The sequence below is a fragment of the Sturnus vulgaris genome, chromosome 1 (genome assembly GCF_052056855.1).
Source record: "Sturnus vulgaris isolate bStuVul1 chromosome 1, bStuVul1.hap1, whole genome shotgun sequence".
NCBI lineage: Eukaryota > Metazoa > Chordata > Aves > Passeriformes > Sturnidae > Sturnus > Sturnus vulgaris.
In genome coordinates this window covers 55,527,195-55,551,182 of record NC_142243.1, presented here as the reverse complement: position 1 = coordinate 55,551,182, position 23,988 = coordinate 55,527,195, and the positions used below count along the sequence as shown (strand labels likewise).

Below are 23,988 nucleotides of genomic sequence, written 5' to 3'. Positions count from 1 at the left end.
CCAGATAGTGACAGGCTGGGATTTTGGTCTCTCCTAATGTTATTGTTGTTATATTTACCCTGATGCCTGGGAGACTCAGGTCAGCCAAATGTTTAAAATTAGTGAATCAGCACAAAATAAAGCACGGCATTCCATCACAATTTTTAGGTACGTGTATATGCTGATTTCACTTCTTACCAGTTACTTCATGATGAAATAGTTGCAGCAGATCATTTGGCCGAAGAGCAGGTGGTTAGTTCAGCTCTTGCTACAGTGTTTTGTATTTCAGGTATAAAACAAAGACAAGTTTGGCTGAGATGGTGTTTTTTTTGAAATTAAGGAAAAAAACAACTAAGCACTTTAATACCTATATACACCTTGCCACTAATCAGACTGTAAATACGTTGTATAACTTAAAGGTGTATAATTCTCTGTAGGAACTTTGTATGTTCAGATCTCCTTAAATGTTGTTCTCAAGGTGCCTGACTTTTCTTGACTATGGAAATATACTCCTAATTAAGTATGATGCTTGATCCACCAGCTGCTTTCTTTGTGCTGGACTTAACTTTTAATCCCTGTTTTCTAAGGTAACAAATGCAGTGTTGAAATTGATTGAAAAGGAAAGAAATGGTGAAACTATCAATACAAGGCTGATCAGTGGAGTTGTACAATCCTATGGTAAGTGTGATTTATTTAAGATTCGGTTACTTTCTTAAAAAGAAATAAATTTATGTACGCTGTCAGAGCCCAAAAGTAACATCCCACCTTCTCAGATGTCCAGTAAAGATTTTTTTATGTATTGTTTGACTTCACATATGTACTGATACTTTATACAATAGCAGTTGATTATACCATATTTGTAAAACTTGAGAGTGCAACTGATAAACAGTAGTGTTCATTGTTTACAAATCAAGTTATTAAGGAGCTAAGTCTGGAAGTGGGGAAAGATGGTAGTATGCACAGCAGAGTGGGGTTGCTTTTTCTCTTTTGCATAATATTGAGAGCATTGCCATCCAAATTACTGACTAGTTTCATTAATAAAAGCAAAAGCATATAATGTGGAACTCTTAAGAGGGAAAAATGAAAGGAGTATTTGAGCTAGCATTTGAGATAGTGAAGTTTTCCAAATTCTATAATCCTACATTTAAGAAATGTATCTAAAAGTGTAGTTGACATTTACTAATGTCTTGTACTGATAATTTTTAAATGCAAGATCAATGTGGTTTTTTTGAAAGTGGTGCTGATACGGTCCTGATTGATTGCTTTCATCTAAGTTAGGAGTGTCCTTGTTTTTGCAGGAGATCACTTCATAAAAACCAATTTTGTCATTTCTTTTTTGTTTGGTTGTGTTTTTTTCCTTTAGTGGAGCTGGGGCTGAATGAAGATGATGCATTTGCAAAAGGACCGACACTAACTGTCTATAAAGAATCCTTTGAATCTCAGTTTCTTGCTGACACGGAGAGATTTTATACACGAGAAAGTACTGAATTCTTGCAACAGAACCCAGTTACAGAGTACATGAAGAAGGTAATTTACTTAATCTGCTTTGTGATTTTTGTTTTTCTGGATACAGACTTTTTTAGAGGTAAGCGAATATAAATTCTAGGCTTGTATGATCAGTTTCTTAAAATGATGGTTATTTTACAGAAGAAGATAGCTGGTTTTCCCTGTTGTGATTTGCTTCTGTGTTTATCTGGACTGAAGTTTGTCTCCTTACGGCAGTGAAAGTATGGAACTTTCTGAACAGTCAAAAAAGAAGATGAAGTTAAAATAAATTTAGATTTTTTTTAGACGTAAGACACCAAAACAGTAATTCTGCTTGAATACCACAAGCTTACCATTCCTGTACATGGAACAATGTGTTTACACATTTGCTGAAATACGTTCCTGAGCAAGCTGGCCAAGGAAATACATCATTAATTGGCCTTAATTCTCTCAGAATATTTTAGTGTCATGAACCCCTGCATAGTACTTCTCATCAACAGAGGCCAGATTTAAATTCTTAACTAGTCTCTGGTTTTGGAGATCCCAGACAAGGCAACTAAGAGCAAGCAGAGATAAAGATTGGCTATTTCTAGCCTGGTTATTGGGTCAGTCTTACTGATAGTCATCTTCCACCTTGGGAAGATGTGCTTTATATATTTTTTTTCTCAGCACACTTCACTGTCTGAATTGCTGCTTGTTTATTCCCTTTCAGCTTAGTTTAAAAGTAAGAGCTTTTCAAGTATGTAATATGCAGATGTACATCTCTCCCTGCGGTATTTTTTGTGTAATGCTTTTTACCAAAGAATGCATCTTTTCTTAACTCTTGGCATGAAAGTCAGTGAATTACCCAAAAAGAAGAAAAAGGTGAGAGGGGAAGTTGTAGAAATAACACAGTAAAAGGAATTGTGCCTTTGGTAGTTCTCCAATAATTACCAGACCAACCTATGTTTACTTTTCTGTTGTTGAATTGATTATTTTTTGCTACATTCCTTTCAAGTTCTTGTTTTAACTTTTATCCTAATATGTGTATAGAGAGAAAGTAAGGAAATTTCAGTCATTCAGAACATGAATGGCTGGCTCATCCAGACTTCCTTGGTCCAAGACAGTAAGAAGCTGTCTGAAAGTCATTACTATTTCAAGAACTAGAGATTACGGGCCAGTAGAAATAACTTATTAGTACCTGAAAAAATCCTCAAGACTTCAGAAATCCACAAAACAGCAACTTGCTTTGCTTGAAGCTGATGTTGAAGGTGAAAGCACATAAAAAGCTAGCAGATAGCAGGGGAAATGTTCAGCAGAGAAGTGTGTAGCCTTATATATCTGCTTAAATTAATACATTAGAGATGTATACAAGCCATTTGGGCACCCTTGGCATCTTCTTACAGACTAGTGGCTATTAAGGTCTTAAAAGTAATCTGATGGAAGCATGAACTGTGAATGGAATAATCTGTTGTTAGTTCACTTACGTGACATTCTCAGTGGAGCACTGTACTTTAAGTTCTGTCTGGCAATAAATAGCATTGCAAAATAAAAAGAAACCTTGGAGTACCCTAGGGCACACCAGCATAGCATGACTGTTACCGTGTTACAGTAGAATTGTGGTAGTGTCTTGTAGGATTAGTCAATGAAATCTTGACTAGAACTGGGATTTGCGTATGTAGTTATGTAGGCAGACTTACTGAGTTTAGAAGGATTGTGAATTTTTCTTCTCAGGCCAGAACTCATGAGTAAAGCTGGCATAGTCTGATGTGCTGTAGGGAAAAAGGTCAGTATTTCTTAAGACTGTCCCTTGAATTGTAGTCTTACACTGAACTTCTCATCTTCATAGTTGAAACAAGTGAAGATACTGTTGTGTGAACTCATTATTTTTCCCTTGTTTCTGAAATGTGACTTTAAAAGGAAAATGGAGTTATAAGAACACCAGAAAAAAAAATAAAAAGAGATAGTATTAGGAAACATGAAGTTAGAGTAAATATTTCTTTTCATAAAAGAGCTCATGTTGAGAGTTGACTGTTAACATTAAAAGCTAAGGTCTAAGGATATTTTAAGAAGCAGCATTAGAAGTGGCAGCATTTCCTGAACTACAGAAATACAGAAATGGTTAAATGCAGGATAAGTAGTTGCAATGTTCCTAAGAAAGATTTGCTGCTATTGTCAGTAAAGAAGTTGATTGCTATTCCTTACTGGTAAGAAACTGGCAGGTACTCTGGAGATTATATCCCTTCTCAAATTGCTGATTTCATTTCCTGGTTTAGCTCTAGGACACAGTAATCCAGGACCATTTCACAAGACCTAAGTGCAAAATCATTACAGAATGAGTGAAGCTAACAGTGACTGAGGTGATTTAAAGCTGTCTACGTATGATGCAGTGCACTTGCAGTGTAACTGTTCCTTTTTTATTGTCGGGAATATGATCTGTCATGCTTACTTGTTACTCTGGCATACCAGGAAAATGAATTAACCCAATTCCATTTTCCTGATTAACATTGTTAATTTGAATAATTTGGGCTCATAAGAGGACATAAACCCTTTATCCCTAATAATGTGCTGCAGTTACAAATGGTTTGTAATGCGAATCCTTAACGCTTATGCAAGCAAAATAGATGTAATTGTTATGTAAACAATTTCACTTTTACAGTTCCTCATAAGTTCTATTCCTTGAGTGACATTTAGAATTTTGGTTTGCCAGGAATGTATACATATGTAGCACCTCATATGCCAAATTAAATGCTAGTGTAATTTAAATGACCGTAGTTTATTGGGAAGCTTTTCTGTGTAAGAATGTAGATGAGAATATTCAAATAAATTTGTCGTGGGCATAGCATTAAATTATAGTTTCCTGCTTTTTAGTTTTGTGGAGCCATGATATATGTTCATGTTTGTCTTAAACAAAACTACCTGTGTAGCTGGAGAGCTTGCTGATCCTAAAACTTCCAGCATCTCATGTCAGTGAAAACAGATTTGCTATGATTTTCCCCCTCCATTTAAACAGCACATAGTATTTTCATCAACATAAATGTCAATTCCAAGTATATATTATGATTCCCGGAAAAAGAACTACTTAAGTAGGTGGTCCATAACACCAAATGAGAGAGGTTTGCTTCTTGTTGTTGTTTTCTAGAAGAATTTACTCAACAGTAACCTGTTTTCTGCTGTTGGATTAGTATTCTGCGTTCCTTGCAGGTTTCATGTTTATCTCTGTGTTTCTGTAGGCCGAAGCTCGCCTTCTTGAGGAGCAGCGTAGAGTTCAGGTGTATCTCCATGAGAGCACACAAGATGAGTTAGCACGAAAGTGTGAGCAAGTACTTATTGAAAAACACCTGGAGATATTTCATACAGAGTTTCAGAATTTGTTGGATGCTGACAAAAATGAAGGTAAGGAGTTTCAAACACTAGCTTTAGGCTTAGAGCTCTCCTCCCTGATGATTTGTGAACAAAGCAAAATCTGGTGCTAGCTAAATGTCATTTGTTTAGGAATTAGATTAAGAGAGAATATAATCACTAAACTGATGGACAAGCAGGTTTTGATGAAATTGGGATGCCTGATGATAATGCTTCAAGGACCCTCCCCCAGTCCCAGATATTAAGGCAGAACAGCACTAGTTTGATTTCTCTTAACATGGCTGGAAGAGTTTCGAGAGCATTTGATCCATCTTTCCAGCAGGAGCGGAAGCTTGTGTGAGAGAGATACGAGGTGGAAAACAGACCAGTACACTTTCCCAGCTGTTTCAGTTTTAATCTATGGGTCTTTCTGAGTCAGCACTGAGAATTTTAAAACCCAAAGTGTTGAGAAGTATGTATAGGAAGTGTTAAAAGAGGAATAGATGCAAATAAGTAGCTTTTAAAATACAGTATATAAAATACATAATATTGCATATAGAGCACAAGGAAAGACTGGAAATTACTAATTGATGGGTTAATTTTGGCTGTGGAAATGATTCTTAAGTGTTGCTAATGGATCGAGTTTATGTTGTCATAGAGGATACGTAGAAAAAAGATTTCTTCAGCACTTCCTCTGAAATAAATGAAGATTACCAGAATTTAGGTATCTTTAAGGAATTGTCGATTGTGTTGTTTTGTATGAGTTTCTTCAGGAGTTAATAGAGAGCACAGAATAGTAGCCAGAACTTATTCCTGTGGATCATGCAGATGATAAGGATAAATAATGATTCTGATTTCCCAGTTGGGGAACTAATTAAATCTGTATTTCAAGTCTGAGTATGGCTGTGTAGCTGAAATACTACTCTTAAGAAAGTAGAAGAATGTACAAGGTGATGTAGTTAAGTTACTAATAATGATATTGTTCCTTTGCGAATTTTAAATTGTAACTATCATTCTGTCTCATTGTATATCAATCTTAAAATAGCAACTGTGAATTATTACAATCTGTAATAGTTACATTGATAAACTAAGAGATGCTTTGAAATCAAAAAGGGTAATTCAGCATGATTAGTAGGTCAGAAGTTAACTGATTCAAATGTAAATAATGTCTACTAGTATTTGAGTCAGATGTTTGTGTTCGTAAATATTTACTCCATAATTGGAAGAGATTTTGATGAGTGTTGCTTTGTGAAATGACTTTATAAATTACTAAATTACTTCTGACAATTGAAATAGCAATAGAACTAACAAGAAGTTTTTTTCTGGACTCACAGACTTCACAGACTTTTCTTTTTTCCTCCTGCTTTATCAAGCTCATGGATTGTGTGAGCCCTTAGTACAATCACTTAACCATAGTGATGCAATTCCGTAACTTTCTCTTGGCAAAAAAGAAAACAATTACCTTGTGTCTTGGGCACTGTCTACTTATGTATGTTTCTTTGGGTTTACTTTCATGTGGATTATTTCTAAAATTACTAGACTTTCTTTAAATGCTTGATTTTTTTTTTTTTCCTTTTTCAGAGTATTTTATCTTCTGTTATCAGGCTTCCCTTATGGAAATTGTAGCAGCTCCCTCTGCCTTTTTAAGATTCACTAAGTTTCAAGATTAGAAAATTTATTTTCAGTAATAGTCTGATAATTGACTCTAATCACAGTAATCAGTTCATTCTCCAATTTGTGATATACTAATATAGCCTTTGGTAGACTATCCTAAAGGTCTACAATAAAAGGTTGCTCTTGATTAAAATATTTATTGCTTTGCTCTTGAAAGTACAGTGGTTTTGAGGTCCTCCCATACAAACTATGTTTGAGAATTTCATATTACATGCCACTCCTGTTGGTGTTCTGTAACTTTTTAATCCGTTGTGTAACTAGTGCATAGAGTGGTTATAAAGGTTATGGGGCACACTCCTCATGTGTTACATACTCAGCATGGTGCCTATGGGAAACAATTTAGTTTATTGGGAGAAGGCAGTAATGATGTAGGCGGAGTTACCATGCAAATCTTCCATGAGATTTTTGTGGCATCTCTTCCTTATTTCACCTAACACAGACATCCTGGTAAACAGACCTGTGAACACTTGTTTGTGGGTAGATTGAGCAGCAGCTTATTGTATCTATGCATGGCATTATTTTCCTACTGTTTTTCTAAAGTTCTGCAGGGTATTCTTATGTTTAACAACGGGTTGTAGTTGTGGTTTTCATAGAGAGAAATAAAAGTTTTGTTTTGAAATCTGCAAGTTGAAAGCTTGACAAAGTTTTAAAGAAAGTGTTATACAGAAACCTGACTGAACTGAAATGTCATCCCTTCAATATGAGAAGGCATCAAACTCTGTGTTGTATTTCAGAGTTAGGTAGAGCACTAGCTCATTGATTGCTCTGTTTTTTTTAAATCTGATAGTCCTCTGGTGGTAATAAATTGCTTACAAGCCCTTCAGAGAAGTCCTTGCACTTTAGAAGAGCTAGATGCAGCTGTTAACCTTTAGATAGGTTCCACAAGGTGAAATATCCTCCTTAGTTTACAGTGAATAATCTGATTGTTTACTCTTTTGCTGGAATGCCTGTTCAGTGAGGGTGAGATTGCAAGAGGTGACTGGTAGGTTTGTGAATATGGTTTAAGGTCAATTCAAAGTTTGCTGGTTTTTTGGTTTTTTTTTTAAAGTTCTGCTCTCAGAAAATACAAAGCATCTATCCTGTTGAAACTAAATAATAGAAACCAAAATCCTCTTCAGTATTAGACTTTCAAAAATTGCTAATTGATTTGGAAAGTCTTGGCTGAAAACTGGTGATATTTTAATATGAAGCCTTAACATATGTGAAATGACATGCAGTTTCTTTTTGCCTTCAATAGTTCTATTGTAATGCTTTTCAGAACCTCTTTTTTCTTTCAAATAGTTACTACTACTAGTAATCAGTTCACTTAAAGTTGATTCTTTTAAAAGATGTGTTTTACTGACAGTGCTTTATTTAAGGAAATTAGATTTATAATGTTTCAATTTATCTGCAAACGTTATATCAACACATAACATTTTGCCTTAAATTTCCAGCTGTTACCACTGATGCTGCCCAAAGTAGAAGTGTTGATATACAAAGAGCTACAAGTGATGTTAGATCTCTGAGAACTCTCCTGTTCAGAATAAGATTTAAAGGACTGTGGTCACCTGGAAAATGTAGTACTTGTAGTAAAGCCAGCAGTAACATTAATAACAGTCTCAAATTCATGACAGCACCTCACAATGTTAGCTAAATAAGAGACGTTTAACACCATTTTTAAATCACTGCTTTAAACCTGTGTAAAGTAAAAATCAGAAGTAAATTTTCTACCATTCAAATGGTGGGTTTTTATTCTTGAGATTTGTTGCATTGTGAAGGTAAAAAGTAGATCCTAATATAACAGATTGCTTTCTCTTTAACTAGTGTTAGCTTTCCAGGTGAGTGCAAAGTTGTGCTGTACTGTGTAGTTGTTTACTGTTTTTTCTGGCTTTTTACAGATCAATCGCATGTGTGTTTTTGTTGACAATGGATGTATAGCTCCTATTGACAACTTGTAAATGAGAAATTGAACTAATAGCCAGTACAGATGGGAGATGTTATCTTTCTTTTTTTTGTCTTTTACAGACTTGGGTCGCATGTATAACCTTGTATCTCGAATCCAGGATGGCCTTGGAGAGCTGAAAAAACTTTTGGAAACCCACATTCATAATCAGGGTCTAGCTGCAATTGAGAAATGTGGAGAAGCTGCACTAAATGCAAGTATCCCATCAAAACAAGTCTGTGTGTGGTTGCCGCCACTTTTACATTAGAGGACAGTGAATGCTTCCTCATAAAACTTCCAGTTTGCTTGTTTTCCCTCTCACTAATGTAATTTGTAAGGACTTGGCAATTCTCAAATGTTGGTAGTAGACTTAAAACAAAACTTACATCACTCTCTTTCTACTCTTTGAGTTTTGGGAATCTTTGGGGTGTTTTCATTTGGTTTGGGGGAGGTTTTGGGGTGGGTTTGGTTTGATTTTGAGGGGGAGGGAGAGTTGAGATTTTGCTCTCTGTCAGAATGTTACGTTGCTTGGAAAGCTGGCTGTGCAATCAACCCTTTCAAATACACCTGACAGTCCACTGTTTCAAGCATTATGTCCAGTTGACTATTTTATTTCATCATCATAAGGAATTCTGACTTGGATGGGACTAGAGAGTTTGTTGGTTTGAGTTTTTTGATAATGTCTTTATTCTGTTTGGAAAAGCATGAGAAATAGAAGAAAAAGGAACTGAAATGGTTGAAAAGGTCACGATACAAGGAGGAGATTGGGTCTTTGGAAAGGCTGCTTTTTCAGTTTTTATCCCATAATTGTGATTTCAAACTTAGTTTTGTGTTGATTAGGGTTGCATCTTGGCAACATGAAGTTGTTTAAATTCTTTGCCAGCCTTCTTCTGTATAGACAATGCGATGTTTTCCGGGGGAAAAAAGAATGAAGCACTGCACAAAGCAAGATCAGGATAGAATATAGATTCTGGTAGATTTTATTTAAGTAGAATTCAAGAAGCACTTGGACAATGCTCTCATGCACTGTCACTGTTAACATCATCAGCATGATTTGCAGGGTTATGGGCTGGACTTTGATAATCCTTGTGGGTCCTTTCCAACTCAGGCTACTCTATGATTCTATGATTAACTTTGATTTTTTACAAAGTTCGTTTCAACCTGTTACTGTCTTGAGAAATTCGTGAAATAGCTTCATACTAAAGCAGTAATGTGTATTGAAGGGTGTAGTATCTGTTGTTCACTTCTGTAGCTCTAAGTGCATAGCTTTTTAGCAGTGTTGATCTTTTATGAATCATAAAGTAATCATGAAGCAAGTTCAGGAATCTTCAATTTCATTTGTAGATGTCTCCGTAAATTTTGAAATCATATCTACTCCACATCCCCCTAGTGGTCATCACTCTTGCATTTTTTTTCAATTTAGGCCTTAAAGAATTAGGCCAGAAAAAAATGAAAGCTCTTTCTCCAAGAATTATTTCATCTTTGAGAGGGAAGGTCCAAGATTTGTATATATTAGTTGACTCCAGTAGTTTACAAAACTCTTCCTGCCTCTGACACTTTATCTTGTTTCCTCATCTTTCTCTTTTGTTCCTTATTCCACACATTTGTTCTTAATTTCTTAACAGTATGTCTGGCTGTTTCCCTTGGGAACCATCTTGCCTTTTCTGTCCGTATCCCTTACACCCCTGTATTGTCTTGTTAGTCCTCTATCACAGTTAGGTAGGATTGATTCTTCCCAGCTTCATTTACCTGTACTGTGTCTAAACAGATAATCAGCTGAACAAATGCTTCTCAGCTTCTCTGTAATCAGTGCAGAGAAATAGTCATACTAGCCTGACTCATTTCACCTATTTTAGATTTTTACTGCCGAAGGAGTTGTTCTCTATCTCTGTTAACAGTATTAACAAGACTGCTTTTCAATCAGAAGACTTGCTGCTTTTTGTGCCTTTGGTTTGTTTTGGGTTTTTTTAGTTCTTGTAATCAATACTTTTCTGAATGTCTGCTTGCATTCTTTATCTCAGAAGTTCTAAATAATCTCAGTTCTTTATCTCAATCATGGCATTAGACTGGTGGTCCATGGTAGCCTGTGTCTCTTTTCAGTGGTAACAGGAAGTGTTTTTCAGGATCCTCATGCAACCCTGCCGATATTCTGTCACTTCTTGTCAACAAGGCCTTCTGATCTCCAAATTAAAGACTTCCAGCTTTTTTTAGTCAGTTGTGGAGTCGCTATCCTGTATGCCTGATGATTTACTTGCCCATCATTGTTCTATTCCTTGACTCCATTCCATCTTTATTGAGAAGCAAGATCAGTAACTGCACATAGAACTCAGTCTGAGTACGATAAACTTGATGTTTATTGGTATTTGGCTGCTGCTGAGTATTGAGCAGGTAAATTTTAAGAACTACCAATGACTGAGGTGTCTGTACTAAGTTGTACCTGCTGGATATACACCAGTCGCATTCTTACTACAGAGATTTTCCTTTACAGTAGCTGCCATTTTATGATTGTCCAGATCTCTCAGGTGTGACTTGAAATAAGTCTTTGAAAATGTTTGCAGTGGTTGAGACTTTGTTTTCCTTTGTGTAATGTGGTACACTCTGCACTCTGGTTACTGTAAATGAAAGCTTGCAGTAACATCAGTCAGTCCTGGACACAGGACCTGAATCAGTCTGGGTACTAGTTTACCTTTAAAATATTCCTAATACTTCATAGACTTTCCCCACGCAAATTTTGTTGGGCCCGTGAATAGCTCCATTTTGGAGGAAGTAGAAATCAGAAAGTCAACAGTTTGCAAAATCCAGTCTCTCCTTATTGCAGGATCCAAAAATGTATGTTCAGACAGTGTTGGATGTCCATAAGAAATACAACGCTTTAGTCATGTCTGCATTCAACAATGATGCTGGCTTCGTGGCAGCACTAGACAAAGTAAGTGCATGTAGTGGCAGATGCTGGACTTTTTATTTCCGTGCAAAAAAAAAAAAAATTGTCTCCCAAAATTTCACTGTCTTTTATGATTTATAGGCTTGTGGTCGATTTATAAATAATAATGCAGTGACAAAAATGGCTCAATCATCCAGTAAATCCCCAGAGCTACTGGCACGATACTGTGACTCTTTACTAAAGAAAAGGTATGTCCTCAAAGAAAAATGATTTTATTTCATATTAGCTTTTATTTTAAAAGGTTTCAGCCTATGAAGTTTTATACTGTTTTTAGAAACAGAACTTCACTTTGCAAGAAATTAATTGTATCAAATTCTGGATACAAAATTTCAGTGGGACCATTCCTGAAGGTTATGTTGTTTACTTTTCTTTTTAAGTAAAAGTGGAGGCAATAAGGAAACCTTTCTTGCCTTACTGGAATCTTAGGTTTTTGTTTTTCAGTAAAACTGAAGGAGGGGTTTTAGGTAGGGTTTTTTACACTGGAAAACTTAAATTGGGCCATATGTTGTAAAGAGATAAATATTCCCTTTTTTTCCATTAAAACTCTTGCTTTCCTCCTGCTGTTTTTTTCTATTCCTTCTTCCATCTGGGCAGACATTGAGGAGGACAAAAACTGCTTTCTAACCTCTCATAGTTCCTATTTTAATTCAAGGTATTTGGCTTTAAATAATTCAGCAGTTCATATGCTGACTTAGTATCAGTTCAATTCACACTGGATTGGTGTCAGTTTTGTCCTTGGCAACATTTCTAGTTGTTTTGGCAGAGGAAAAATAGATACCACCAAACAACCCAAAGATGGGAGAACTAGCTCACTTTTCTTTTTCCCATCCCCTCCTTCATTCAGCAAAGGGTTTATTTTCTCTTTTACAAATACTGTGACTGTGTGCAGGGTAGGTATGAGGTTTGCCGGGTAGACAAGCAGGAGATGGAGGAAGACAGTGTCCCACCTGAGCTTTCATCTGGTCAAGTCCTAGCTCTGTGAGCTGGTTTCTTCTCACTGTACTATCTAAGATAAGAAATAAAAATAGCATTTAGCAGCAGGAAGAGAGAAGTCCATGTTTAAGCTCATGAATCCTGACAAGTACCAGGCTACCAGGAAGTCCCAAGCAAGTCATGGCCCAGGACTTCAGTCTCTGACATTTGGGAACTTCAGAATTGCTGACAAGTGGAGCAGTGAAGTGTTTACCTCATTACATTGTTTCCTCTTTAAAGAGCCTTTGATCTCAGAACTACGTAAATTTGCATTCTTTTATTTCTGAAGCTTCCATATGCATCCATATGTTGGTTTAATTCTGGTGGTTTGAGACTCATTAAAAATGTACATCTTTAATTGCAGCTCAAAGAATCCAGAAGAAGCAGAATTGGAAGATACACTCAATCAAGTGGTAAGATATCTATAAATATGTATAAAATATAAAAAATATTTTATTTTTTTATTAAAAGCCCCTTTACAGCAGATTTAAAGTGGCTATATTGAAGCTGTGCTTTCACTTAATCTGTATACCTATAAATAATACCTATAAAATACGTAATTTCCATTACATCTTTTTATATCATTATATATTCACATATATATAATGTGCTCTACATGTGGAATATACAGTTCTTTTTTAAGAATAATATCCATATTTAAAGCAAACACACACCACCAGTCCCTCAACCCTCCCCCAAAAAAGCCAAACAAAACCCCCAATCTTTAAAATTTAAGTGCAGATTAAGTAGCTCCTGCTACAGCTTTTTCGAGACAAATGTTTAAATATGTTTTCCTTACTGATTTTCTTGGCTTTTCCAGATGGTTGTTTTCAAGTACATTGAGGATAAAGATGTGTTTCAAAAATTCTATGCTAAAATGCTGGCAAAGAGACTTGTGCATCAAAACAGTGCTAGTGATGATGCTGAGGCAAGCATGATCTCCAAATTAAAAGTGAGTATTCCATTACTGTCCCATGATCTACTGCCTTGCTGGTCTTCACACTCTTTTGGAAAGCACTGATGTACATCCTTGCATTTGTTTATTTTATGCACAAAAAAATACACAACCTAGGGGGTTTTTTTCTGTTGTTTTGGTTTGTTTTTTTTAAATTATAGGAACTTCTGGTGCATGTCTGTCTGATGGAGTTAAGCTTAGTTATTCTTAACAAAATGAATGATACAGATTTAATTATTAAAGGGAATGAGTACTGAAAAGTTGCTTAATTTTGTTAACGTGTATTTATGTAGAGTTAAGCAAAATATAATCAGCTACCCTTCGAGTAGTCTGTTTCATTGTGTTTTGCTTAATTTTTAAACAAAATTTTCTTTAATTTTCAATGGCAGTTAAAGCTCATATTCCGGGGGGATTGGCACTTTGAGTAAGGGAAATACAGAACTTTGTACATCTTCTGTTTAGGAAATAAGTTCCAACACTTTGTTCTTCTCATTATCCAATGTCAAAAATGTGTCTTCCTGATATATCTGTGCTTTTAAAATACAGCAAGCTTGTGGTTTTGAGTATACCTCCAAGCTGCAGCGGATGTTCCAAGATATTGGTGTAAGCAAGGATTTGAATGAGCAATTTAAAAAGCACCTGACCAATTCAGAACCATTAGATTGTAAGTAATACCTTTACCTAATTTACTGTTGCACAGTATAGCTTCCTCTTACTTCTGCTAAACTTAAGTGTGTGGGGGTGATATTTGACTTTCTCATACTGCCACAAATTAGTGTTCTTCTGACCAAGATAGCTGGGATGTTTAAATTAGTCTTCTATGTCTGTTCTTTGTCATCTAGTAGCTCTTTATATATATTGTGAGTAGCCTCCTCCTGATTTTGCAGCTCATATTTAGGTACACAACTAAATTAAGTTGAATACTGTCTTGTCTTTTTTTTCTTTTTTTCTTATTTTTTGTTTGATTGAAGAGATGCTTTTATTTAAACAGTTTTGATTTTTAACTGTTTAATACTTAGACTTATGTAAAAGTATTAAGGATAAAAGTATATTGTGTTGTTAGGTGCTCCTGTCACTTTTCTCTACTTTTTTTTTTTAATTGAAGCACGTTGAACCAAATTCTGTCAAGAATTGACAAGTATTTATTGGATTACTATTAGAATTGTGTATTGTCAGGCTCAAATTTTACTTAGTTTTTGTATTATTTGTACTTGACTTGACCAAAATGCCTTACAAGTATAGGTGTGAAAGATCTGTTCTTGCACTTGTATACTGTGGAGTGATGATGAACACTTCAGAATTTTCACACTTCTGTGTTAAAAGAGAAACCCATTGTAGGGATAGAAACAGAGTAGTAACTTCTCCAAATTAGAGAAGATTGAGTATCCAAAACAGTAAATCTAAAGCAGTGACATCTCTTATGAATAGCTTTGGTTATGCTCTGACAAAAATAAAATAGTGCTTAATGATTTTTTACTGTGTTGGTTTGACCACAAGGCCAGAACTATTTCTGTGTTAGAACTGGGACTGTGTTTGAAGAGGGGATTAGGGAAAGTGAGATAATGCAGTTCCTCTTCACCTCTCTTTCAGTGGATTTCAGCATCCAAGTGCTGAGTTCTGGATCGTGGCCGTTCCAGCAGTCCTGCACATTTGCTCTGCCATCTGAGGTGAGGCACTTGCACTTAGTTCATCTGAATATGGAGTGATCATGAGAGAGATTTATTTTACAAGGCTGGTGTCTCCTTCTATTCTGTTGTGTATCAGAGACGATTATAAGTTCTCTGGTATTTGCCTATTTGGAACAAGATAATTGAGTAAGGTAGTAGGAGGGAGCTATGTGAAATCCATGTTTTCTTATCTTTCCCATGAAAACTCCCTGGTTAATGAATCTTTCTTCAAAATATTCAACAGCAACTAAAGCAAATCTTAGTGCATTTTTCTGGGTATACTTAATTTAAGAAACTTTTTCATACCATTGCTTCAGCTTTGCCCAGTAAAATCTTAAGCAATTATAATCATTAGTTTTCTGCTGAGTGCTTATCCAGAAAAGAAAAGACATGAATATTTAACATGAGAAATAAGTTTAATGCTGTTATCCAGAGGATGAATGTGGTTAAAACAAATCGCTTTCCTAGCCATGCTTAATGTATCCTAAAAGGAAGAATGAACCCTAAATGCCTGTTTATATTTGTACTGTTAACTTTTCTGATACTTTAAAGGGGAAACTCGTAGCAGAGGGAAATTTTTCATCCAGTCTGCCAAATTTAAATACTTTGAGTTTCTGTTTGTGTTTTTTAGACAAAATAGTGTTTGAGGGTGATCAGATTTGATGATCCCCTGTTACTTCCATAACATGTTCTAGTAACGGTAAATGAAGGTAAGTATTATTTATTTATTATTTATTTACAGTTAGAACGGAGCTATCAGAGATTTACTGCATTTTATGCCAGTCGTCACAGTGGAAGAAAATTAACATGGTTGTATCAGCTGTCCAAAGGGGAATTGGTTACCAACTGTTTCAAAAACAGATACACGTTACAGGTAAGGACAATTAATGCCAATAGAAACACTTGGAGATGGTTGTATTCAGAGGACTGGATGCAGCCAGTAGAACCTTTATTACACGTTTAATTACTATACTGATACTAAAGATCTGTGTTTAAAAGAAAATTGACTTAGGAAAGGGAACATATTGCCTGTGGTTTAAACAGGTGTTGAAGTGCATTTTGTGAGACAAACACAACCTCTTTGTCTAGGATCTCATGCTGTGTGTATTTCCCTGCCTGTTTTCTCTCAATAAGTAGATGGGATGGGGAATTCACAACAGCAAGAAGAAACAAGATAATGTCAGACTTTGACCTTGTCATCAGCATACATTAACCCTGTGGTGATAGACATGGATAAGCCAGTGCTAGCTGCTTGGTGTATACATCTGGTTTCATTATTCTCCTGGAGTTGGGAGGTTGAGTTCAGTAGTCTGTGTTGGGTTTAATGAAGATTAAATGGGTAAGAGTTGGAGTGACAGAGGAAAACAATTAAAACTATAATAGCAATTAGGATAATGATTTGATACCATAATAGAAGATTTGATGAAGTGTCTGAAGCAAGCTAAATGATCCTAGTCTTATAGGAAATTATGGAAAGGGGAGTTCTGGTTGTAAAAGCAACATGAGATTTTTTTTTTTTTTTTTTTTTTAATTAGCACCACTTGGGTATTCTCTCTTGTCCAAATATTCCAGTGTATGTGTTTAACTGGTGAATTTCAGGTTGTTCAAATTCAGAAAGTGTTTGTAAGTTCTCATTTTCTGATTTCCCCCATCTCCCCTCTGTTCTCTGTTTTTGAATCTGTCAGGCATCCACATTCCAGATGGCGATTTTACTGCAGTACAACACAGAAGACGCCTACACCATGCAGCAGCTGACAGACAGTACTCAAATAAAAATGGTAGTGACTTTTCACATTTTACCACACTCTTGTGGGCAAGTGTTTTGGTCTTCAGGGCTCTTCCTGCTATCATAAGAAATTTGGATTACACATACTTGGAGCCAGAATCAGTTTCTGTCCCAAAGGAGACAGATGTGCTCTATTTTTGGCCACTTCACTTTCCTAGTTTACTTTCCTGTAATCATAACTGCCTAGTCTTCTGATGAATTTTAGTGCATGTACATTCCTGTTCATGACTGGAGTGAATTGTCTTGCTTCCTACTGAGCTCTGGTTGGAAGTTTTCAGTGTTTCAATGCATACATTTTAATGTTAAAAGACAACATTCTAGCAATAACAGCATTTCCCCTAAATGATTGATATGTGCATCTGTCATTTTTTATATCTCAAGGCTTTTTTACATGAACATTGTAAATCTGCAGTTCATTGGCTAACTTTCCTCTGTGGAAAAGGTTCCCTCCTTTTCTTTTCAAGCAGGCTTTCTGGCGCACAATTTGGCATTTATTTGACCTTTAGCAGTAGGTTTGAATCAAGTCTGCTCTGACTTCTGGCAAGTTAGGTATTCCTATTCAGTAGAATCTTTACTTCTAGGAATGCATATCTAGAAAGTTATTGTTGCTGATGGATTATAGCAAACACAGAAGTCTTAGGGGGTTGCCATTTATTACAGACTCTGAAAAAACAGCATCTTTGCAGGCTTCTACAGAATATTGCCAGTAGCCTTCTGGGTGACCAGCTAGCAACAGCAAACAGAATGGATTCCTGTTAAAACAAAAAGATGTTAATCAAAAAGCAGAGTGTGCTTGCTTTCTGAAGTTTAAGTGTTCCATGTGTATATATATTTGCATGGTTTGGGAAAAATTATTTCTTAGATATAAGTCTGCTTGCAAATAGTTCCTAAAGCAGCAACTGGAAAGATCTCATTTGGAATTAGAATTTCTGAAGAATTTTATTTGACTAACCACAAGGGGGTTATGTCATAACTCCCAAAAAGAACTTTCATTTTTTTTTTTCTGTGAACTATTTTTTTACTGCTTTTTTTTGCCCCCTCATTTTGCAGTGTTCTGCATTCATTAGTTCTTGGTCAAGTTTTTACTTAGACAGAGGTGCTGTCTCTCTGCACTGATAATATTTTCTATAATTTTGTAGGATATCTTGACACAAGTTCTGCAGATACTGTTGAAATCAAAACTGCTTGTAAGTACTCTTGCTTTCTTATGACCTGCTTAGCATATGGTGAAATATGTTAAAAACTATTTATATATTTATATGTTTGTTTATTTCTTGCAGGTTTTGGAAGATGAAAATGCAAACGTTGATGAAGTGGAGTTAAAACCAGATACTTTAATAAAACTGTATCTTGGTTACAAAAAGTAAGCAGCATACAACACATAGATTTAATGGGTAGCGTCCTCCTCTGCTTTCAAAATCTAATATACTTGGGATGAAAGCTTCAGGGTTCAAGTGTCAATTCAAATGTAGATCCAATGTGTACCAGCATTCAGGGAGAGGGCTGGCGAGTAGTGGGGTATGGGTGCGACTTCAGCTCCTTGACTCTTTGTCATAAAGTCTGTCAAGGCCTGACATATTTTCATGTCTTTTTTGTTCCTTGATTCTTGTCTAAGTCTTGAATAATTGATTCAAGTGCTGCCGTTTTGCCAAGGTGCATTACTTGCATGCACTCAGCAAAATCCATTATGTTTTATAAGGTTACAATAGTGTCCAGTGACCAGCAAAAGTCAGAGGCATAAATGTTCATCCACTACTGCTAACACGAGAAGATCAGGCTCATTTTACAACCACAGAGGATACAGTTGAATCCAATTTGGATACAATTTGAAGACTTAATAAACACAATTTTCAGTAGGTTTTATTACTTACTTTAAACAGTTGTGTATTTTAAGCTGTTTACAGCACTGTGGTACTTCCTATCATGCTTACCAGAGCATAGATATAAACACACATAAATTCAGTGAGGAGTTCAGTATTTCCCGAAGATAAGATCTCAAGTGAAAGAAATATTCTAAAACCTTTCCTTGTACCTCACCTTTTATCTGCTTTCTATCCCCCTTTACTGATAATTAAAGGTCTGAGAATTCATGGTCTGTTGCATTAATGCAGTGATGGAAACAGTGCAGTTGCTGCATTGTGCAGCTGCTGGTTCCCAATTTATGATGGAGAGCACTGTGCTAAATAAATAACAGATCCTCTCCCCAGTGCAGCTAACAGGCTGAGCAGAGCCCTGTGCTCCCTGGTACTCTGATGCTGAGGTTTGCTCCACACTTGTGACATAGGACCTTGTCTTGAGAGTGGCTACATGTGGTAGTGGGCTCACCTCAGCACAGCCATCAGCTCCAAGGGAGCGTGGGAAAGAAAGGCAAAGCTCAGTTCTACAGAAGATTCCTCCACCTTATAGTCAGAATCCAGTCTTTAAATCAGAAAGGTGATCTCATTTCCAAGGACTTCCTTTGTCCCCTTCACTAACTCCAAGCTTCTTACTAAGCACAGAAATGTTTGGAATACAGTGTAACTGTACAGTGCTAGTTCGACCTCACAGATCACTAGGATGGATTCAGTAAGCTGTGAAATACACAGATACCCACCAGAAAGGTATTTTGTTTTGTTGGTTGGTAGTGGGCATGCTTTATTTTTATTTGAATTTTTTAAAACTTGAGTAAGAGTGTCTAAAGTTTTCACAAGAGCCAAAGTCCTCTATTCTTGTAAATTAATTATGGTGGTGTGGCTTTTATTTTTGAGTTGGGTTTTGTTTGGAGTTTTTTCTGTATTTCTTTGGTATTTAAACAGTCTAATTGTTCATGAACTTCTGCTTTACAGCAAAAAATTAAGGGTAAACATCAATGTGCCAATGAAGACTGAACAGAAGCAGGAGCAAGAAACTACACACAAAAATATAGAGGAAGATAGAAAACTACTGATTCAGGTGAGTTTTATTGCAGACTGCTGTCATTGACCTCAGAATCACAATTTTGTAATCATTTACTTACTTACAGCTTACTGTGGGTTTTTCTAATTTTCTTAGAAGACAACATGCCATTCCAGTGCACTATGTTGCAGTTCAAAAAATGTGTTTAAAATGTTCTTAAAGGTGATTGGAGTCTGTAGTAGAAACTGGAAGGCATGTCTACAGGCAGGATGTGTTCTTCACATTAGTTCTAACATGTTGATGAGTGTTTGGGTTTCTTGGATGCATGTGTTCACCAGACCTTGTCCTGAGTGAAAAACTGAATAATAAAAAAAATAGTAATATCCAGGTAGTATGAAATTAACAGTGGTTTTATAATCAGTTCATTTGGAATCCACTTCAGAGGCAGAGGAAGGAAATACAAATGGACCAGTAAGAGAGTGTCAGGTTAAATATATAAAGAAGATTTTTTCCTACACAAGTAGTTTTGTGTGGCTCTTGTTACCAGTTGGTGCTGTTATTATGACTGACTGACAGTTCTAAAAATTTATGTCTCAAAACCACTTTTTGATGACAGCACTTTTTGTGCTGTGGAGACTCGAAGTCTGTGTGAGTAGCTGACACTCGTGGGCAAGCTTCTCCCCGTCTGATGCTCGAGTTGGTTGTGGTGGTGCTTCTGCATGGGCAGACATGATCTAGCACACTTAAATGGCTTTACACAGAGAGACAAGTACTTGGCTCCTAAACACGTCTTCCCAACTTTACTGTGCAGGCTGCTATTGTGAGAATCATGAAAATGAGGAAGGTTCTAAAACACCAGCAACTGCTTGGAGAAGTGCTAACACAGCTGTCCTCAAGATTCAAGCCACGAGTTCCTGTAATTAAGGTATGTGAGACCTACATCTCTGAACCTGGATTCCAGGAGGTGAGGAGGATATATACACAGACAAAACACATGCTTCTGAATTAAAAAGGAAAGCTAAGGAGATGTGATAGGCAAGGATAGATTTTTTTGAGTTGTGGGTAGGAAATATTTTAACCAGAAATACTGCATTTCTCTTACAGTAACATCCACGTTTCACATTGTTGGCAGTAGTGTAAAATGGTAGCTGGATTGCATCTTTTCACATCAGTGTCAACTTACCAGAGCCCTTGGTCCAGGCTTACCTTTTGTTCCTGCTCTCCCAGTTGTGGGATGACAGTCATCCTTGGGGTTGGCTTGATAAAAGTTTCCTGCTTTCCTTTACAGTAAAAATGTTGCGATGGGGGGCATTGTATTTAAGTATTTACTCATAATTATATTGATTATATTAATTATTAATTTATGTATATTAATATATTCATCAGTTTGTTTAAGTGAGCTCACCAGCAGTTTTTACATCCACAACCAAGGGGTAGGTGGGGCAAAGGACAAGACCAGTTGCATAAACTGGCACTGGTGCAGGGCAGTGATACAGGCAGCTCCTCACTGCTGCTGTCTTTCATGGCCTTAAATACGCTCTCTGCATCTTGCTGTAATCCTATATTTGCTGTCTTACTATGAAGTTGCTCAGCTGTGAAGATCTTCTAGTCACACCCCTGGAATGGCATCCAGTAAGTGTAATTCAGTTTAGTGGATAAGCAAAGCCTTCTGCTTGGATGTGGTCAGAAAGAGGAGAGTGAACTGCTGTGGTTTGTGTCCTTTACCTACTCCTGTCCTCTGCTTGGCAGAGAAGTCCCTCAGGGGTCAAAATCAAAGTTTGGAGCAACCCCAGAGAGGGCTTTTACGCCTGTGTCCCACTGCTTACCTCTATTCTGTTCCTCCCACAGAAATGCATTGACATCCTCATTGAGAAGGAGTACTTGGAACGTGTAGATGGTGAGAAGGACACCTACAGTTACTTGGCTTAACATTTTTATTAGCAATTACCTGACTGTGTGACACTCGGCAAGTAGGTGTGTGATGGAAAGAATGAAAGTGACAGAACTTCATAGCAGCCACCCTGCTGCCATTTGGACCTCTCTTTTTAATGACTGGGGCCAGGACTCCATCAACCAGTCTCAGATTTACATCAGAACTGCTCAGGATTGATACATTTCAAGTATGTAAATATGGACACCAATGCCATTTAACCTAATTTAAGAACAGAAAGGAATCAGACCCTTCTCATTTAAGGGTTGCATGCTACTGCATTTAAATCAATACATTGGCTATATGATGAACAGCTGCCATCACAGGCAACACTTACACATGTTGGCAGCACTTGGAGAGCAAGTCTGAATGGACTCGTGTAATCTGCTATGAAAAAGCATTTGTATAGTGTGTTTCATTTTTTAATGTGTGATAAATAATAAAAAAAAATTAAAAGATTTCTGTACAAGTTGCATTTGGTTTTATTAAGTTTCATGACTTATCTTTCTAAATGTAATTAAAAGGTATAATGGTTACGAAAGCTATTAGAAATTCATTTTGCTTTTCCTCCCCATTTTCTAGTGCTTTAAGAACATTTTGTGCTCTGAAGATATTGTCATCTGTCATTATCTGTGCATGTTATTTCTTTTTGAAGAGGAATTGTCTGCGCTTTGAAAATAAATTTGTGATGATTTCACAAGATATGCAGAACAGAAGACACTCAGAATATATTGGCAATGTTTGGTCATCTGAAATTGGAGCTGGTTTTAATATTCTTTACTGTGCTATAATGTCCATCACACCTGCATAAATGCTGCCTAGAATAAAGGACGTTTAGGCTCCCCATTTCTTTGACTGGAGGAGTGCGTTCCTGAAGAACAGTTCCCATTAAATTAAACTTGTGGTGGGAATTAAAATACTCTGAAGCCTTACTACACATACCTTAATTGACCAGGCCTCATTCTGTTCTTCTCACAACATTTTATGAAATGAGTATTGGCTTTTCACATGCTACAAGCAAAATGTTGCCATCCTCACAGGTCTCATTTTTGGTAATCTATATATTTTCTAATCTTGATCATGAAAAGTACTTAAGTCCTGTAGCTATTTTACCCTTAATGGAAATTGTGATTTATTCAGTGTTTCTTCTTGCAGGAAAGGAGCTAGGTTTTGTATTGCTAATGTTTCTCTCTTAATGGAAGTTAATGGTTACAGTTGAACTCTGGGTTTAAAAAAAATATTATGGAGCTGTACTAGATGTGATCCAAACTGATTTGGAAAAAGGGAGGGGTGTCATCTGCACTTGAGATTGTGTATGCTTGCTATTTCTGTTCTGAAAGACTGCCATTAGGGGCAATAGAAGCATCTTGCTGCTCAGTTTTGAAGTTGCTTTTGGAAATTTAGAGTGGAGCTGGTTGATGCCTCTTAAATTTTTAATCTTTTTCTGAGATGCTGTTTTGTTTTTGTAAACCTTCTTTGCAGAAAGTTCAGGGCTCATAGAGTTTTTAGTAGGATGCATGTGCTGTGATGACAGAGAAGCAGCCTGAATTCCTTTCTTAGCTGGAAGGCCAGAAATCATCTGCTCTGAGCTGCCTTTCAAAGCCCTGGGCTGGTTAAAGCACTGCTTTGTGTACTGTGCATCCAGCTTCAGACCAGGAGCTGTGCTCTACCCGAGGAGGGAGAAAACCAGGTTAGGTTTTTACTTTTGGACTGTTCTTTTCCTCATGAACTAAGTTCTTACTTGAGCCACCACCAAGGTGGAGGGCACGAGACAGCTGCCTGCTGTACATAGTATGGAAGCAGGAAGAGCTGAAAACTCTGCCCTAGGCTTGGAGCCCACTCAGTGCAGCAGGTAAATAAATGGTCACCATGGACAAGACTTCATGGGCTCAGTTTGGCAATAGTGCCACCCTGTGCCTGCCCTCCCACTCCAGCTGGTTTGACCAGAGCGTTGTGTTCTACTTCAGAGGAGGCTGCTGAGTTCACAATCTACTAGCAGGTAAGAAATAAATGTGGTAGCCCTGTATAGACATGAGCTGCAATCTAAATGATTCTGGATGAAAACTATAAGAGAGGCAGAATAGAAATTTATTTTTTTAATATATGTGTAATTACTGTTGTATTCATCATTCAGTTGGGTACTTCAGAAGAGCCACAGTGAGGGCACCTTGTACCACAGTTTTGTCTTGAAAGTCGTGTTTGTCACAGAAATCACAGCTATTCTAGCAATTGTAGGCGTTTCTGGGTTGCAGCCATTACCCCAGAGAATACGGATGTAGCTGCATGCCAAGGGAGCTGAGAAGCTGCAAGACCACATCTGTCCTCACTTAGGCACTGCAGCACCACAATCACCTGACAGACATCTACACTGTTTACAATTTCAGGCTGATCTTAAATGTGACCCAAAGTAACAGTAACAGGAGACAAGTATGGAGCTGCTTTTGGACAGAAGTTACACGTTAAATTCACATTGCTTTCTCAAG

At 36.8% G+C, this 23,988-nt stretch overlaps 1 protein-coding gene across 2 annotated transcripts in view; it reads left to right on the top strand.

Annotated features, from left to right (window-relative positions):
- Window positions 1-21,963, top strand: part of CUL1 (cullin 1) — a 54,820-nt gene extending 32,857 nt beyond the window's left edge. For both annotated transcript variants that reach the window (XM_014888656.2, XM_088167353.1), the window contains exons 6-22: window positions 567-657; window positions 1,343-1,506; window positions 4,677-4,839; window positions 8,464-8,594; window positions 11,199-11,306; window positions 11,403-11,509; window positions 12,658-12,706; window positions 13,114-13,245; window positions 13,795-13,912; window positions 14,839-14,915; window positions 15,658-15,789; window positions 16,601-16,693; window positions 17,841-17,888; window positions 17,982-18,064; window positions 19,527-19,632; window positions 20,387-20,500; window positions 21,424-21,963. In XM_014888656.2, coding sequence (XP_014744142.1) covers window positions 567-657; window positions 1,343-1,506; window positions 4,677-4,839; window positions 8,464-8,594; window positions 11,199-11,306; window positions 11,403-11,509; window positions 12,658-12,706; window positions 13,114-13,245; window positions 13,795-13,912; window positions 14,839-14,915; window positions 15,658-15,789; window positions 16,601-16,693; window positions 17,841-17,888; window positions 17,982-18,064; window positions 19,527-19,632; window positions 20,387-20,500; window positions 21,424-21,504 — 1,797 coding nt within the window. In that variant the 3' untranslated portion in view covers window positions 21,505-21,963. The remainder of the gene's footprint in view (window positions 1-566; window positions 658-1,342; window positions 1,507-4,676; window positions 4,840-8,463; window positions 8,595-11,198; window positions 11,307-11,402; window positions 11,510-12,657; window positions 12,707-13,113; window positions 13,246-13,794; window positions 13,913-14,838; window positions 14,916-15,657; window positions 15,790-16,600; window positions 16,694-17,840; window positions 17,889-17,981; window positions 18,065-19,526; window positions 19,633-20,386; window positions 20,501-21,423) is intronic.
- The last annotated feature ends 2,025 nt before the right edge of the window (window positions 21,964-23,988 follow it).